At 40.0% G+C, this 15794-nt stretch overlaps 1 protein-coding gene across 2 annotated transcripts in view; it reads left to right on the top strand.

The window, feature by feature from the left end:
• The window catches only part of PIK3R4 (phosphoinositide-3-kinase regulatory subunit 4), an 84410-nt gene extending 69240 nt beyond the window's left edge, over positions 1-15170 (top strand). For both annotated transcript variants that reach the window (XM_063113728.1, XM_063113727.1), the window contains exons 15-20: positions 5437-5648; positions 8907-9038; positions 12503-12603; positions 13271-13359; positions 13668-13776; positions 14637-15170. In XM_063113728.1, the coding sequence (XP_062969798.1) occupies positions 5437-5648; positions 8907-9038; positions 12503-12603; positions 13271-13359; positions 13668-13776; positions 14637-14807 (814 nt within the window). In that variant the 3' untranslated portion in view covers positions 14808-15170. The remainder of the gene's footprint in view (positions 1-5436; positions 5649-8906; positions 9039-12502; positions 12604-13270; positions 13360-13667; positions 13777-14636) is intronic.
• Positions 15171-15794: the final 624 nt, after the last annotated feature.

A 15794-nucleotide genomic window follows, 5' to 3' on the forward strand; every position in this document is an offset into this window, starting at 1 on the left:
CCGGTAGGCGATACTGTTTTACATCAAGTATACATCTTGGCTTGGGTAATACCTGTGGGTCATGTTTAGCATATCCTCGTAACACAGGCTTTACTGTCCGTATCCACAGCCAAAACTCTCCAACTGTTGTTTGCAGGTGCAAACCATAAAGTACATCCATACCCAAGATGTATTCAGCTACAGGGGATATATATACAGTATATACATGAGGGGGTAATCATCCTATGCCCAATGGCAATGACACAGCTTTGACCTCAACATTATGTCCTCCATAGCCGTCTGTACAAACTGTGGCCCCTGGAAACTTATCTGCATTGCCATATATCAGGCTACATTCTGCACCTGTATCCACCAATGCCAAAACATGCTGCACATTTGTCCTCGACCACATGAGGCCTGTGGTCCTTGCCTGCCCCCAAAAGACAAGTACCTTGGCCTGCTCCTTATTTGAAATTGAATATTTCATCTGCCTCCTTGGGAGCAACCAAAAAAATCCTTTAAATCCACTGAGTGTACCTTGCTACCTGTTTCTGGACGTTTGGTGAAATGCTGTTCAGGGCGCAATTGCTGCCACGAGGCAAACAGAACTGCATTTGGCTGCTGGTCAGTTTTCTTTTTATCAACCCCTGCTGCAAGCAAGTCAAGCCACACCTGCTTACGGCTAGTCTTGCTTGGTCCCTTTGGGATAAAATCCTGAGTGTTTCTTGGCGGTTTGGTCTTAGCCACCTTTCGGACCCCTTTTGCTTGTCTCCTATCCTCTACTTCACCCAAGTAGGCTATCATGGTCGTTACCTCATGTATAGGGTGACCGATGTATGGGGCCAGTATGGGCATCAGTGACCCAAAGGACATTGACAGGGCATTCTGCAGCACTATGTCTCTCATGCTGCTGGTAAAGTTCTCATCATCCGGGCCATGAGTATTCACATTAAACATGGACTGCTGCATTCCCAGCTCTCGAATGATTTGGACTAGCTCAGCATACGTTTGCCATTTACTGACAATCTTGGGCAGTTCTCCAGCATTTGCCCATATGGTTCGGGCAGCTGCATTCACCCATTCCATTAAGGAGTGATTACCTGGCCCTTGTGCATATCTATGGCTATTCTGCAGCCGCTGCCTCAGGGATGGGTGCATGGTGATGGAGGCTAATTTTTCCATCTCCTCACTAGAGCATACCACACTATCCACCCCTAGGTCTCATAACTGCAACAGCCAAACAGCCAGGCTCCCCCTGTTTCTGCCTAAACTGTCTCCCCAGGTCAACTAACTAAACCTGGGTATATGGGACAGAGGTGGTAAATTGGATCACCTGTGGATTGCCCACTGGTTCCCTGCCTGCGCCCACAGGCTGCTCACGTTTCAGTTTCTGGTGCACAACAGGTAGTGCTGGGGATGCACGGTCTCCCCCAACTCACTGGGTTCATCATCCTCCCTGGTGTGAGAAGCAGGAGTGGCCAGTTGCTGCATGTCATCACCCATGACATTTATCCATGCTTCTAACAACTCTGCTTTTCCCTTCAGATCTCAATCGGTTTGCTGCAGAGTGAGCAGCATCCTGGCTTCGGTCAGCAGAAAAGTGGCCACTGGGCACCACACACTCAAGGACAGCCACATTTCTTCTCCCTCCCAAGGGGTTTTCCACTGTAGTGCCTGGTCTGTGCTGACTTGCAGTACAGTGAGCAGCAACCAGATCCCGGTCAGCAGGAAAGTGGCTAGGGGGCACAACATGTTCAAAAGTAGCCACATTCCCTCCTTCTCCAACAGCTTTTTGGCTCCTGTACCTGCTCAGAATCCTGCTCTGACTACGCCAGTTGTAGAGCTAGGGCTGGGTCTGGAGCTCACAGACCCCTCGAGCCCATTCACAAACCCTTCACACGCAGGTCTATGAGCTAGTAACTGGCAAAAAGGTCCTTGGAGTCTTGGTTGAAGTAGGAACAGTCTTTATTTGGCACACACACATCTAATACCTAGGCAGTCCAAAGAGAAACTGAACAGTTGCCAGCAGAGTAAACATGCTCTATTTTTAGACTTGAGCTCTGCTGGCCAGCTTCTGCTTCACAAACTCAAGAACACACAATAGCAACAAAACTAAAAAGATACATTGGTGCACATGCACACTAACTCCACCCACACACAACTTGTTTACAAGAAATGTGTTGCTCAACCCCCAACCAGACCTGAGCCAGGGAGCCTGACTAAATTATCCTATTTTCCCCACACCTGGGTGCACACATGCAATCACATTAGACAATAACAAGGAACACCTGGGCGCACGTGCATATTTACATCAGATGCTCAGCAAGATTCTGAACATCTGAGGTGCCCTGACCATTTTGTTATATTTTCCTAACAGGTGAGACCAGATGTGAGGTAATCAGCTGAAGCAGAGTGGTTGAGAAGGGCATGCCAGGCAGAGGTGTTGGACCCCACAGGAAGAAAGCAGAATGAAGAGAATTTTAGTTACTTAGTCATGGCCTTTGGGTAGCTTAAAGCAGAAAGGGATGTTTGTTGGGTTACCTAGGATGTTTTTGTTTTTGTTTTTGTTTTCTGCAGCTGGCTGGCATGGAGAAATGAACCCTTGACCTTGGTGTTATAAGGCTACGCTCTAACCAACTGAGCTAACCGGCCAGCCTCACCTAGGATTTTTTTGTTTTGGTTGTTTTGTTTAGCTTTTGCATTTAAAAACATGTTATTTTCAACACATTAACTAAACAGAGTTGAGCAGCTTTTGTCCAGGACATATTATATATGGCCTTCAACTAACAACAAATACCTGCCAATTTTACTTAAAATCTGTTTCAGCAGAGGATGACTGTATAGTAATTTAATTAATGAGTTTCATGTAAATTATTGACAAAGGGTGCTGTGTGATGACTGTGCCCGCAGGTCCCACACACACAGACAGCACTTTTCACTATGTTGTTATTGTCTTTACCCTAAGCAAACATTAAGTATCTAGATTGGGAGACCGTGCCAGGATGTTTAGATTTCACTCTGTCTGACAGTAATGTGCTCCAGGGAAACCTTGCTCTTTTGTTTGCTGACGTCTGATCTAAGAGATAAAACTAAAACAATCTGTGCAAAAATATGATATGTGCTAATCAAGTAGGCTGGCCAGTATGTTTTATAATGTTCCTTTTAGTTTTAAAAATGTCTCAGCTTGAAAAAAACTGGTACACCCATATGGTAGAAAAGTACTTTGCAATATAAAGGAATGAATTATTGACTCATGCAGCAACATTGATGAATCTTAAGTGCATTTTGCTATTGAAAGAAGTTAGAATCAAAACGCTATATGCTCATGTTTCTAATTTTATGACATTCAGGAAAACATAAAATTAGGGAGGGAACCATATCAGTGATTGCCACAGGTTGGGGATATGGGTAAAGCTTGACTACAAATGGGTTGCACAAGATAATTTTTGGAGTATGGAATGTTTTTTTGTGGTTCTGTGGTAGAAGAAACATGGCAAAAATTTGTCATAACCCATTTAACTGTATACCACAAAAAGTGAATTTTGCTGTGTGTAAGTTTTAAAAAAAATCCACCAGCATGTAGAGGGAAAGATGGAATGTAGTCTGTGACAAATGAGCACTTTACAAATGAATCACATAATCACATCGTAGGGAATGGAGTATAAAGGAGCCAACCTAAGTACCTTTGAGAAACAATGTTTTAATTGGATACGCAAGGCTAATGACAAAAGGAACTGAACTCAAACATTGTGTTTTAGTTGGTTGTTTTTCACAGGGGTGTTGTTTGACAATTCCAAAACTAGATAATGAGAGCCAGGTTTCTCACTGTTGTAGAAAGAAGTTACAGATAAGAAGAGGGTCAAAGGCTAGACTGAACCCTGGTGCTGGAGAGAAGTTGGAGATCTCAATATGGACTCATGATATATGTATGTGTGTATGCAAATATATATACACACATATGTACACATTCACTTAAATAGGTACATAAATATAGACGTGTCTGCATGCATGAAGTAGTACATGACACATTTCTTAGCTCTGGTTATTGAGGGGAATTAGATATTTCAGGGACAATACCAGAGCAGTAGCACTTAATGCCTAGATCTTGGTTTCCTAAATGCCATTCTTCAGTAAAAGGAATGGGGACTCTTTGGGGCTCTTTGGAGAACTGGTTGATTCTAGAGGTGGAGCAGGGAAAATAAAACATGAGCATAGTGCATCTTGTGGTGCCAGAAAGTTATAGTGTTCAAAAAAAGTACATTGAAAAGGCTCAGGAACCAACTTGAAAGAGCTTCCAGTGGTCAAAATTGGAACAACTTGAGCAACAAAATAAATAATAGTATCGGATTATATCTCAAAGAATAAAATAAATATTATATTCATGAGTCCATACTGATATAAATAAGTGAATAGATAAATTAATGGGGAAGAAGTGACAGCTTATAGAAGAATTCCAGTCAATAAGTGTAGAAGGAATGAGGAAGCAGAAAGTCACCACTGGATCACCACAGGCATGATCCATCAAATGAATGCTAAAATTAGTGGGTAAAAAGTTAAAGCAGAAACAGGATTTTTGCATTGTCTCAAAGTATTTCCACCAAATATTGAGTAAGTATAAGGCAAAAAAAATGTTACAGTGGAGAATCCTAGCAAACACCACCTTAACCAAATGATTGAGGTTAACATCAGCAGTAATGCATACTAACGGGTACACTGAGAAGGGCATGTCACTTCTGTGGTGTCTTTCCCAGTAAGGCTTAACCTCAGTATAATAATGAGAAAACATCAGACAAACCCAAGGTGAGGGACATTCTTTAAAATAGCTAACCAGGGCCGAGCCCGTGGTGCACTCGGGAGAGTGCGGCGCTGGGAGTGCGGCGACGCTCCGGCCGCGGGTTCGGATCCTATATAGGGATGGCCGGTGCGCTCACTGGCTGAGTACCGGTCACGAAAAAAAAAAAAAAAAAAAATAGCTAACCAGTAGTCTTAAATATCAAGGTCGTGAAAGACAATAAAAGACTGAGGGAGGAACTGTCACAGATTGGAGGACACTAAGGAGACATGACAACTTAATGCCATGAGGTATCCTAGATTGGGTCCTAGAACAGTGAAATGACAAAAAGTGGAAAAACTAGCAGAAAATCAGAATACGTTCTATACTGTAACTGCTAATATTATAATGAGGTTAATTTCTTAGTTTTGATAAACGTTCTATGGTTATACAAGATGTTAACGAGAGGGGAAGCTAAGTGAAGGGTACACTGGAACTCTACTATTTTTGCAGTTCTTCTGTAAGTCTAAAATTTTTTTTAAAATGCCTCAGCTATCATTGTCTTGATGGGATTACATGGTTTTTATTTCTTAACCACTGATAGGATATAAATTCATCTTAGAGACTAATGCTATATTTTCAGTGACTGGAAAAGTCGTTGCCTTTTGCTTTGTGCATTTCTCTAGAATCCTAGATCAGAAGGAGGATGGCTGTGTCGTGGATATGCATCACTTCAACTCGGGGGCACAGTCTGTTCTTGCCTATGCCACTGTGAATGGCTCTCTGGTTGGCTGGGATCTCAGGTCTTCAAGCAATGCATGGACATTAAAGCATGATTTAAAGTCGGGCCTCATCACTTCCTTTGCTGTGGACATCCACCAGTGCTGGCTCTGCATTGGTAAGCTTACTTTAAAATCATTGACTAGGTTTTGAATGCCTCCAATGCCTGCAATTGCTATCTTGTGAAAGCTTTTTTCCTTTCTTCACTGGTGATTTTCTCTCTCTCTCTTTTTTTTCTGTAATTATTATGTTATAATCATATGGAATTTAATTTTTTTCATTAAAAAACAGATTTGAAACAGTGAAATTAATATCCCAAGGCATAACACAATTTTCCCTTTCTCCTTATTCTTAAATAAGCCTCTTTACTTTGTAATCATTGTCGTAGTCCATTTTGTGTTGCTATAACAGAATACATGAGACTAGGTAATTTATAAAGAAAAGAGGTTTATTTGGCTCACAATTCTGGTGGCTGGAAAGTCCAAGAGCATGGTGCTGGCACCTCCTGGGTTTCTGGTGAAGGCCACATGTTATGTCACAACATGGTAGAGAAGCAGAAAGGTGAGTGGGCATGTGCAGAAAGAAAGTGGGGACCAAGGAGGCTGACCCACTTTCTAATAACCCACTTTCGCAGTGACTAGTCCAGTCCTGCTAGAATGAGAACTCCTGGGAGGCTGCATTAGTCCCTTCATGAAGACAGATCTCTCATGACTCAAAGGCCTCTTAAAGGTTCCATCACCTCTTAACACAATTACATTGGCAAATAAATTTCAACATGAGTTTTGGTGGGGACAAACCACATCCAAACCACAGCAGTCATTATAGTGATCAGATTTACAGGCATTCTTTTATTCTGCCAGGGATGCAGCAGGCTTGATTTAAGGAAAATAGCACTTGAATTTGGGCACAGTTTTAATTTCAGTAACCTCATGCAAGCTGCTGAACTCCTCTTAGTTTCAGTATCCTCATCTTTAAGTGGGGCTCATCCTTTCAAGGGCTGCTTTGAGGATTTAATGAGGTAAAAGCATCTATCACAGTGCCTGGTGTGGGAGAAGAGCTAACAATGGTTCCCTACTTTATCATCTCCCCCCCCTTTTCCCCAAAGGCTGAAGATGTGCCACGTGATCTTGCTTCTTCTGTTTTCTTTTATTCACTGATTTTTAATATGTTTAATTTGAGGAGTTCTGAAAAATACATACAATACTGTGACCCCCCACTCCAATCAGAATAAGAACATGTCTATCACCTTAAAAAATTTCCTCATGCCCCTTTGCATTCAGTGCCCTCCTCCCAGCTCCTAGCAAACCACTCTTCTGCTTTCTGTTCCCATAGTTTTGCCTTTTCCAGAATGTCATGTAAATGGAATCATATAGTATGTAGCTTTTCACTAAGCATAAGGCTTTTTAGACTTTTCCATGTGGTTTTATGTATGAGGAGTTTGTTTTATTTATTATCAAGTAATTCCATTTTATGGATAGATAATTTGTATATCTCTTCATTTTCCAGTTGATGGATAGTTGTATTGTTTCTAGTTTTTAGCTTTTCTGAATAAACCTGCTATAAACATTTGCAAATAGGTCTTTGTAAGGACATATATGAGGGTACTTCAGAAAGTTTGTGGTAAATGGAATCGAAAGATAATATAAATCTTTTCATGAACTTTTTGAAGTGCTCTCATATTTCCATTTATTTTAGGTATATACCCAAGAATGGGATTGCTGATTTTTAAAAAAATTTTTATTTTTAATTGACAAATAATCGTATATGTTTATGGGGTACAATGTGATGTTTTGATATATGTTTACATTATAGAATGATTAAGTCATATTAACAAATCTATTTTGTTAAACATACTTAGTTTTTTGTGGTGAAAACATTTAAAATCTACTTTTAGCAATTTTGAAATATACAATGCATTATTATTTATTATAGTCACTATTCCATGTAATAGATCACTAAAGCTTATTCCTCCTTACAGAAACTTTGTACCGTTTAATCAACATCTCTCCCTTTCCCATCCACCCTTCTCCTGCTTTCCTCTGTTTCAAGTTTCACCTTTTCTCCCCCATTAGTGCTTTAAACCTGCCCCTTAAGAACCTACCACATCCTATTCTTTTTTACTTGACATTCTAATTCAAGGAATCATAATCATCTATGCTTAAATTTAGGTTTCTAGATTCCCTAACTTACATTTGTGATATTGTTAAATATCTGTCCTTTCCTTTTTATATACTTTATATGGAATGCATTATTTTTTGCCTTTTGTGTGAATAAACTGTACAGTTATAGGAAGATATAACACCAGGCCTAGAAGAGTATATATTACACACCTAGCAAATTAGCAAGTGGCAGTGATGCCTTTCAGTCACCTAATCAGCTTTGAGGAGGGCTGCCGATGCTACCAGTTGCTGTTTGAGTCATTGTCCTGGAGTGGGGCAGAGTGACAAGCAGAGACCCAGCTGCTTTTTTTGGTCCCTCCTCCAACCCCCACCATCTCTCCATTGGCATTGGAAACCAGTCCAAGAATGTGCTCTCTGCCTCTGTCAAAGACCGGCTGCTTAGTGTTAGAACAAGCATTATTCTTTTGGGATGAGGAGGGTCTTTCTCTCCCTCTCTATAGAGTTTAAGTTGTCATGGGCCAGATGCACAGGCGCTCATCCCAGCTCCTGCTGTGATTGGACACCCATACCTATCTCCAGAGTGTTTTGGAGAAAAGGTCACATGGAAATGATTGAAATCTAATGATAGCTACAAAGCTGCTGCCACTTTGGGATTGGTAAAGTGATCACTGATGCCAGTTAAACATCTCTGGTTATTTAGGGAGTCTGAAGATTTTGACTTACTAAATTCAGTTTATATTGTCTGTAGAGCTTCTGTTTTTGTGGGTGCCTTTGGCAATTAATAACAGTGTTAGTAATTAATGAACTATTCATTTTCAATTTACATTTGTTAGTACTGTAACAGCATTATAATGAGCATTCTATACCTCTGTTATGTAACAGCTAGAGGTGCTGTAGTGGATTGAATTATGTTCCCCTGAAACTCACTGAAGCTTGAATTGTGTCCTCCAAGTTTTATGTATAAGAAACTCTGCCCCCACTGTGACTGAGGGTGGGAAAGCCTATTATGGTAATTGAAAGGTGGAGTCTTGAGGAGGTGATTTAGGGGATGGATTAGAAATGGTGGCCAGGGGCGTGGTTCTGAGGGCTTTAAAAGGTGCTGTTTAAAACTGGGGAGAAAGCTTCATGAAAACAAAGCCTTTTTGCAATTTTAAAATGCATTCAGACAAAGCTAATGTTATTTACCATTTGTGTAAATGCAGACTGATGTGCTTTGGTCATTAGATGGTAATCTTTTCATGATTTTTTTCTTCAAGGTACAAGCAGTGGTACCATGGCTTGTTGGGACATGAGGTTCCAGTTGCCAATATCTAGTCACTGTCATCCTTCCAGGGCTCGAATCAGGCGCCTCTCTATGCACCCTCTGTATCAGTCCTGGGTGATTGCAGGTAAAATGGAGGGCTGGCTTTCATGTGTTGGGATATTTTCTTAGAAAGTGCATTATACCCTGCTGCCAAAACTCATGCCTTTAGAGTTTGTATTTTACATATGAACTGAATGCTTGATTCTGCTCTGATTGTGGAAGTTCTTACCAATGATATCTCATTGTCATCTCATATTTATTATGTTCAAAAGTGGAGTCATCAGTCACCACCACCTCCTTCCATTCCTGACTATCTGCACTATCTCTTATTCTTCATCAGTCACCACCACCTCCTTCCATTCCTAACTATCTGCACTATCTCTTATTCTGTTTCTTTCTCCTGGGTCCCCTGTTTTCATTAAAGCAGCTACCATCTTCCTAGGAATCTAAATTAGAAACCTTGACTCATCCTTCTCAGTTGCCATTTCTTGTTGAACTGTTTCTGTTGTTTCTTGCAAGCTTTCCTTCCCTTCCCTCATTGGGCAAATTCTCTTGTATGCATTCGTGGGCAAGACACTTGGGTAAGTCTTTGACACTGATTTTCCTCATCTGTAAAATGTGGTTAAAAATACTTGCTTTGTAGAGTTGTAAGAATCTGAGATAAAACACGTAAAGCACATAGTCACGCACACAATTACTGCTTGATAAATAATAGCTCTTGTTATTCTTGTGTTTCCTCATTGGTCCTCTTGCCTCCAGGCTCTTTGTGGTCCCTCCTTATACATACACATGGTCCATCTCATACTGTGTTGCCAAGTTCGATGGCCATTTCTGAGCCCTGTCTTATTTGACTTACCATTTGGTCAGTTGATCATTTCCATCTTTTTGAAATACTTTCCTTACCTAGTTTTAAGGACATTTCTCTTGGTTCTCCTACTTCTTGATCTGTTCATTCCTTCTCTTCTTCTCAACTTTTAAATTGGCCTGCCTCAGGGCTCAGTCTTTGGTCTTAACCTTTTCTACACTGGCTCCCACTTCCACTCCCATGCTTTAACTACCAAGTTTATTCATATTTTTAATATCTGTCTACTTAAAATCTCCCTTAAAAGTCTAATAGCCATTGTAAAATTGACATATCCAAACTGAACACTTGCTTTCCTCTCTACTGTGTGTGCCCACCACTACTTTCAACACTGAGACAAACCTGCTGTTCTTGTGGTATTCTCTAAGTAAATGGCAGCTCTTTCCTGCTAGGTGCTCAGGCAGAAGCCTGGTATTGTCCTTGACTCTTCTTTTCGTCATTCCATTTCCAATCTATCTGCAATCCTCTAAATTCTATCTTAGAATATATCCAGAATTTGACCACTTTTTACTACCTTCACTGTCTCCCAAACCACCATAATCTCTTGCCCCTATTAATGCAATGTCCTCTTAACTCCCTGCTTCTGTCTGTACCTCTTAAGTCTTTTTTCTTCTGCACAGTACCTTCCAGGGGCTTCTCATTCCAAGTAAGAGCCAAACTCCTTACTGTGTCCAAAAAGCTCAATGGGATCTGCCCTCTCTGACCTTTACCAGTTAGAGTTCCAATAGGAAACAGATGGCATACCCAAGGTAAGATAATTTAAGGAGCATTTATTTTCAAAGGAGCTAATTACAAAGGTGTGAGATGTAGGGGTTTCACAAAAGATAGTGCAGTAATACAGGGGTAGTAACAGCAGAGTAGAAGTAGAAGGCATGAGGGGAGGGTGTGGTTACTGGAATTTGGAAAGGAGTTGAATAGAGAAGGCTGGTTTGAGAGGAGCAGTGATTTTGAGGTGAGGGATAAACCAGCCTGAGGTGACTGACTTGACTTTTTTCTCTCCCTTTGATCTGCTGGGGCTCCCCATAGGCATGTATCAGTGTCCTATGACAATAACAAATTACCACAAGCTTGTTGGCTTTAAACACCACAAATTTATTCTTTAACAATTCTGGAGATCAGAAGTCTGACAGGGTTTTGTGGGCCAAACTCAAGGTGGCAGGAGGACTGCACTTCCTTTGGAGGCTTCCTTCCTTGTCTCATGGTCCCTTCTTCCATTTCCAGAGCCAGCAGGATAGCATCTTGTTTCATTGTTATATTGCCTTCTGCTGTTGCTGTCAAATCTGCCTTCCTCTTCTTGTAAGGATATTTGTCATTGCTTTTTAGGGCTTGCCTAGATTATCCAGAATAATCCCCCCATCTCAAGGTTCTTAACTTAATCACATCTTCAAAGTCACTTTACCATATAGGGTAATAGGACCTGGGTAGCTTCGGGACCATTGTTCAGACTACAGTAGACCAAACCCATCTAGAAATGAGAGGGTACGGGAGCCTATTGATATGGTTCATACAGGTCAGCCTTAGAGCAGCAAATGGAAAGTAACCAGCACTATTGTCCTTTTTCCTGCTAATTTCCCTTCTCTGCTCCAGCCACACTGACTTGTTCCTTGATTCAAATTCACTCCTGTTTCAGGGCCTTTGCATTTTCTTGTTTGTTATCCCCACTAAAATGGAAGTTCCATGAAAAGAATTTTTCTGCTTTGTTTGCCATCTTTTCCTCGGTGCCTTGGACAATGACTAGCCCATAGTAAATGTTACTGGCTCAGTAACTATTCATAAGTGAATGAAGCCTGTATATTGTCACTCCCCTGCTCAAAAATACCTAAGGGATAATGTCTCTCTTTCAGGCCTATGGTTTCCATTTTTTGTAATCTCCCTCCACCCGTCTTTCCTCTTTGCCCTCGTCTTACTTTCCTCCCTGTCACAAACATGCTTCAGTCAGAACAGCTATTCATATTTCCCCAAAAGACCCAAAGACTTTTGCTTTTATATTTTTTGCTTATTTCAGTCTTTCTGCCTGAAATGATCTACCTGCCTCCTGTATCTTTCCAGCTTTACCTGCTTTTTCAGTCCCAGCTAAAACATCTTTTCCATGAAGTGACCTTGATTTCTCATCCACTGGATGTGATCTTTTCCTTCCTTGAGTCCAGGTGGTACTTCGTACTTCTCTCGTTTTGCTCTCACTGTGTTATACTTTACACAATTCTTTTTTTCCTCTACTTCTAGACTATAGGCTTCTTGAGGGCAGGGTCTATATATGATTTGTCTTTCCACCCCACTGTTCTCTCCACTTTGTTGAAGATGATATTCAGTTAGGCCATTAAAAATATATACATATGGGCCGAGCCCGTGGCGCACTCGGTAGAGTGCTGCGCTGGGAGCGCAGCGACGCTCCTGCCGCAGGTTCGGATCCTATATAAGAATGACCAGTGCACTCACTGGCTGAGTGCCGGTCACGAAAAAACGGCAAAAGAAAAAAAAAAAAATATATATATATATACATATGTTTTTGTACTCATCCAGTCTGGTGACAGGGTCACAGTGTTTAAAATACTGGTCAGCAGTTCTTGTGGGACGGGAAAAAAATGGAAATGAATGCAGTTTGACTTGCATTATCTACCAAGGTATAAAAGCTTTGAGAGCCAATTCCTCCTTGTTTAAGTAATAGTTCTGGCCTTTGTCTTCCGTAGCTGTGCAGGGCAACAATGAAGTGTCCATGTGGGACATGGAGACTGGTGACAGAAGATTTACTCTTTGGGCCAGCAGTGCACCACCGCTTTCTGAGTTACAGGTTTGACTCTAGTTTTTACTGTAAAGGACGATATGATTTCCCACATCCTAAGCACTTTCAGGCATTTTATCAAATAGAGTGTCTGTTGGGCTTTTGGGTCATGTTTAAATTTGGATTTTTAATAACATCAAGTATCAGTTGGCCGTCGCTGCATGGGTGTTTTTCACTTCCTTAAGCTTGCTAGTGTCTGCTTCGTTGGATGTTCTGGTTGCTGACCATATAAAGCTTGTGATGTCTCTTTGGAACTCCAGTAAGTTTTAGATCTGGGTTAATTAGGGAAAGCCAGATGGAAGTTTAGATCACTAAAAATAGAATATGACCCTCTTACATATACTTTTGTTTTTAATAGACATGTTGCCAAGGGTGCTTCATTGGGGTGAAAGGTAGGAAAGATTTTCTCTTTTAGTTGGGGTCTTCCTCAAGGTGATCCTGAATAGAAAATTTAAGGAGGCTAAACAGGCTATTCCTCTTTGTTCATAATAATACAAAGAAAATGTATTTTTAAAGTCCCAAAGAAAGTAGTAGATATGACACATACTGGCCTCATTTCTTCAGGTAACCAGGTGTCTGTAAAGCTACTGACAAATAACTTGCCTGTAGAAATGCTACCATCATTTATGGAATACACTGATGTCTTTTTTGTGACTATATATTTATTTCTTTTAAGCCATCTTCTCACAGTGTCCATGGTATCTACTGTAGTCCTGCAGATGGAAATCCTATCCTACTAACAGCTGGCTCAGACATGAAAATAAGGTATTGTATCTCATAAAGAATACTTAATATGTAATACTTAAAGTAAGGATAATAAAACATGGATGGATACTTTAGTTTATGTAAAGTGTTATAGATATTGTTGGCACTGTAATGTTTAAAATCATCAATAGCTTGCAAGGATAGCTGTTAATACTTTATTTGTAACTAATGTTTTGCTGTTAGTCCTAGAAAACTCTTTTCCTAATGCAAAAGAAAATAAACAGTGCACTGAAGAATCTTAAGTCAATAATTATTAGTTCCTTCCATTATCCTGTAGAGATTGTCACCATTTATTTCTTCTTCCCTAGGTTTTGGGACTTAGCTTACCCGGAAAGGTCCTACATTGTAGCAGGAAGTACTAGTTCCCCATCTGTGTCTTACTATAGGAAAATAATTGAAGGCACTGAAGTCGTCCAGGTACTGTAGTCTTTGTTTCTTTCAACTTTTGTTAGCACAGAAATGGCTTTCATAAACACTGAGTTGATTACAATAAATGGTTTTGGCCAAGGGTGGCAGCATTGCTTTGAATTTAAGAAATGTTTATTTTCTCTTGGTTTTTCTGTGTTTTTTAAAATTACACTTTCTTTATGGTTATTATACCTTAATAAAAGTCAAATAAGTGTATAGCTCAAAATGAATAGTAGGCACTTTATACATTTCTCAGTCCTTTAAATAACTTTGTAAGGAAATAATTTTTTTTAGAGATGAGAAAGACACAGTAAGTTAAGTAACTTGATGAAGATCATGCAGCTTAGTCAACAGAAAGCTGGGATTCAATCAAACCTAGCTACTGAGACTCTAAAGCTTGTATTCTTGACTTAGGCAAAGATTTCAAATGAAATAGTATACCTGAAAGTGCGTAGGCCAGAGTAGGTGCTCCATAAATGAAAGTATGCAACCTTCATGACAAATACAAAATGCAAGAACATCGGATATGTATTTACTTCTATATTTTGGTCAATTATTCCTTTCCCAATTATATTTTCCCTCTTTTCTTTGATGTTGACAGAAGTTTATATGCACAGAATATTAGCCTATTTATAAGTTTTCTGTATTTGTAAATGACTATTCGTGGAATCCAGAGACTAGAAGCCTAGAATGGCCTTTTGGGCTGGCTCTTTACTCCTTAATACTCTCAATGAATTTGTGAAAGCACTACTTTACTAGAGGTATTAACTTAAAAACACCACATCCCAGAAGCAAGAATACTGACAAGAGGTAGAATGTACTACAGACTTTAACTTCTAGCCTTCTCTTTGACTTTAACCATAAAACAGGAAATTCAGAATAAGCAGAAGGTAGGCCCAAGTGATGACACCCCTCGAAGGGGCCCAGAGTCTCTGCCTGTGGGACATCATGACATCATCACGGATGTTGCCACATTCCAGACAACACAGGGCTTCATTGTAACTGCTTCTAGAGACGGGATTGTGAAGGTGTGGAAATAAAAACCTGCTATTTTGTATTATTTGTAATAAAGTTATAAATAATATGTTATAACTCTAGAGGAAAGGTATTTCTAGAGAACAGAAGTGAGAACAGATTCATTTGTTTACTTTTCAAAATCATGTCTCTGTTACTCTTTCATGAGTAAATAAATCCTACTCAAAGTGTTTAAGGAGGTTGTATTGGGCTAGTTTACTCATGCATTTATCTCTGGAAGAATCAGCCAGAAAATAATATCTGGGACTTTTGTATATGTTATAGAGGTGGGAAATGTAAAGACGAATATGACCTCGGTTTATTTTGTATTGGAAAAGATGGTTGTAAGCTATTATAACACATTTTTGCTATTAAAAGTACTATTCAAACCTGTCAATAAACTATATTCAACTATCCTAAGAGTTTTTTGTTTGTTCTGGGTGGTGTTTTTAACAGTAAACTTTAGCAGAGGCATAAACTCTTCAGGAGCATTTGTTCTGAGGTGAAGAAGTGGTCTTGGTATCACAGGAATCACAGAACTAGGCCTTAGGCTAGACTCAGTATTGTACTCCTGCTCTGCTACCTTATCTTTCTTCCTCTGTGTTTCTTTAGTTACTTAACACTGTAGAATTGATTTCCTGTGTATCAGCTCAAGAGAAATGTGTCTCTTCTTGGCCATCATCATTTTTTATAGGCTCTACAATAAATTCTGACACTTGACCCATCAGCTTGCTTTTATCCAGTGTAGATTTTTTTATTAAATACATGAAAAAGAGAAATAAAAGGATTTAGTTGTTTAAAACATGCCAAAAATTTATATTTTTTAAAGGCCAAAATTGGCCTTTCCCACTAAGATAAAACCTTTAAGGTTATTGATCACTGTTTGTATACAGACTTAATTCCTTCTTTTTTTTTTTTGGTCTTTTGTGAGACCGCCCGCACCGCGCTCAGCCAGTGAGCGCACCGGCCATCCCTATATAGGATCCGAACCCGCGGCGGGAGCACTGCTGCGC

This window comes from Cynocephalus volans, chromosome 11, assembly GCF_027409185.1.
Source record: "Cynocephalus volans isolate mCynVol1 chromosome 11, mCynVol1.pri, whole genome shotgun sequence".
NCBI classification, from domain to species: Eukaryota; Metazoa; Chordata; class Mammalia; order Dermoptera; family Cynocephalidae; genus Cynocephalus; species Cynocephalus volans.